Genomic DNA, 1,257 nt, shown 5'->3' with positions numbered 1-1,257 from the left:
CGTTTTTTCGACGATCTTCAAGTGCCTTATCATATTGTTCGACGAATTCTTGTAGAGTAGTGCTATGGTTAACAAATCCATCAAAGAATGAGTTGATACTTTCGCTACGTGAACTGGATGACATGCCAGCAGTGAAAGTGTCCCTAAAATAAGCTGGCACCCAATGACTCCATAGCTGCCACATGTTACATAGCCAACTGTTTTCTTCAATCCCATATTTCTGCTAAAATTTTCCACATTCTTCCTCACATTCGTGTATGTTTTTCTTGAAATACCACGTATTGTAATCCTTATTGAACTCACTATCAGAATCTCACATGTGTGCAATATGCTCAACTAGGTGCCTCTGTATGTGCCACGAGCAAAACCTATGACATGTGTTTGAAAAAACGGTTCTAATAGCATTTCTCATAGCAATGTCCATGTCTGTGATAATACAACCAGGAGCTTTACAAAACATGCATTTTAACCATTGCTCAAATAACCATGTAAATGTCTCCTCTCTCATCTGCTAATAACGCACATCCGAATAAGGTAGATTGCCTATGATGGTTAACTCCAGTAAATGGTGCGAAAGGCATCTGAAACCTATTCGTCCTATAGGTCACATCAAACACAATGATATCAGAGAAGGCCAAGTAAGCATTCCTAGCCTGTGAATCGGCCCAAAACATGGATCGCAAATTTCCCTTCTTATCTATCTCCATAGCAAAATAGAAATTTGGGTCTTCTGCTCGTCTCTGATGGAACTGTTGGACTACTAGGAATGCTTCTTTCCCCATATTGTTCTGCCTGCGTACTCTCACATGGGACACAACTTGATGTGCTGTGACAGCACTAGCTTTAGATGTGGAAGTAAGAAACCTAGCAATTTTAGAAGATTGAACCCCGTGTCCACTAAGAGTGTCTATCAAATTTTTGGCGACCACATTCTTAACGAAGTTATTCTGTGAACGATGCATTTGTCTTTTGCTAGGAGAGGTGAGTTCATGACAATGTTTGGCTTCAAATTTAGACACAACCCACTTCTTATTTTTATTTCTAATCTCCAACTTCGCTCCACAACCATGTCATACACTTCAATGCAACTTCACTTCTTTTCCGACTTGCCTCTTATCTTTAGAATTTTTGAACCCCTCTCTAGCACAAACAAATCTCCTCATTATAATTTCATGATTTGCCTTCAACTTTTCGGTCTTAGATTTCCTTATACCAAAACCAGTGGCCAACCCATAAAAATTATAAAACTCATACGCA

At 39.2% G+C, this 1,257-nt stretch overlaps 1 protein-coding gene across 1 annotated transcript; it reads right to left on the bottom strand.

Annotated features, from left to right (window-relative positions):
* Nucleotides 1-476: 476 nt before the first annotated feature.
* LOC143855921 (protein FAR1-RELATED SEQUENCE 3-like) lies at nucleotides 477-962 on the bottom strand. The gene has a single exon (XM_077365971.1). The coding sequence runs from the start codon at nucleotides 960-962 to the stop codon at nucleotides 477-479; it is 486 nt and encodes a 161-aa protein (XP_077222086.1).
* Nucleotides 963-1,257: the final 295 nt, after the last annotated feature.

This window comes from Tasmannia lanceolata, unplaced genomic scaffold (assembly GCF_043159265.1).
Source record: "Tasmannia lanceolata isolate RefF3 unplaced genomic scaffold, GAP_Taslan_0.1 ptg000023l, whole genome shotgun sequence".
Classification (NCBI taxonomy): Eukaryota; Viridiplantae; Streptophyta; class Magnoliopsida; order Canellales; family Winteraceae; genus Tasmannia; species Tasmannia lanceolata.
Note: the sequence above shows the minus strand (reverse complement) of the source record. Positions and strands in the feature narration are given on the sequence as shown.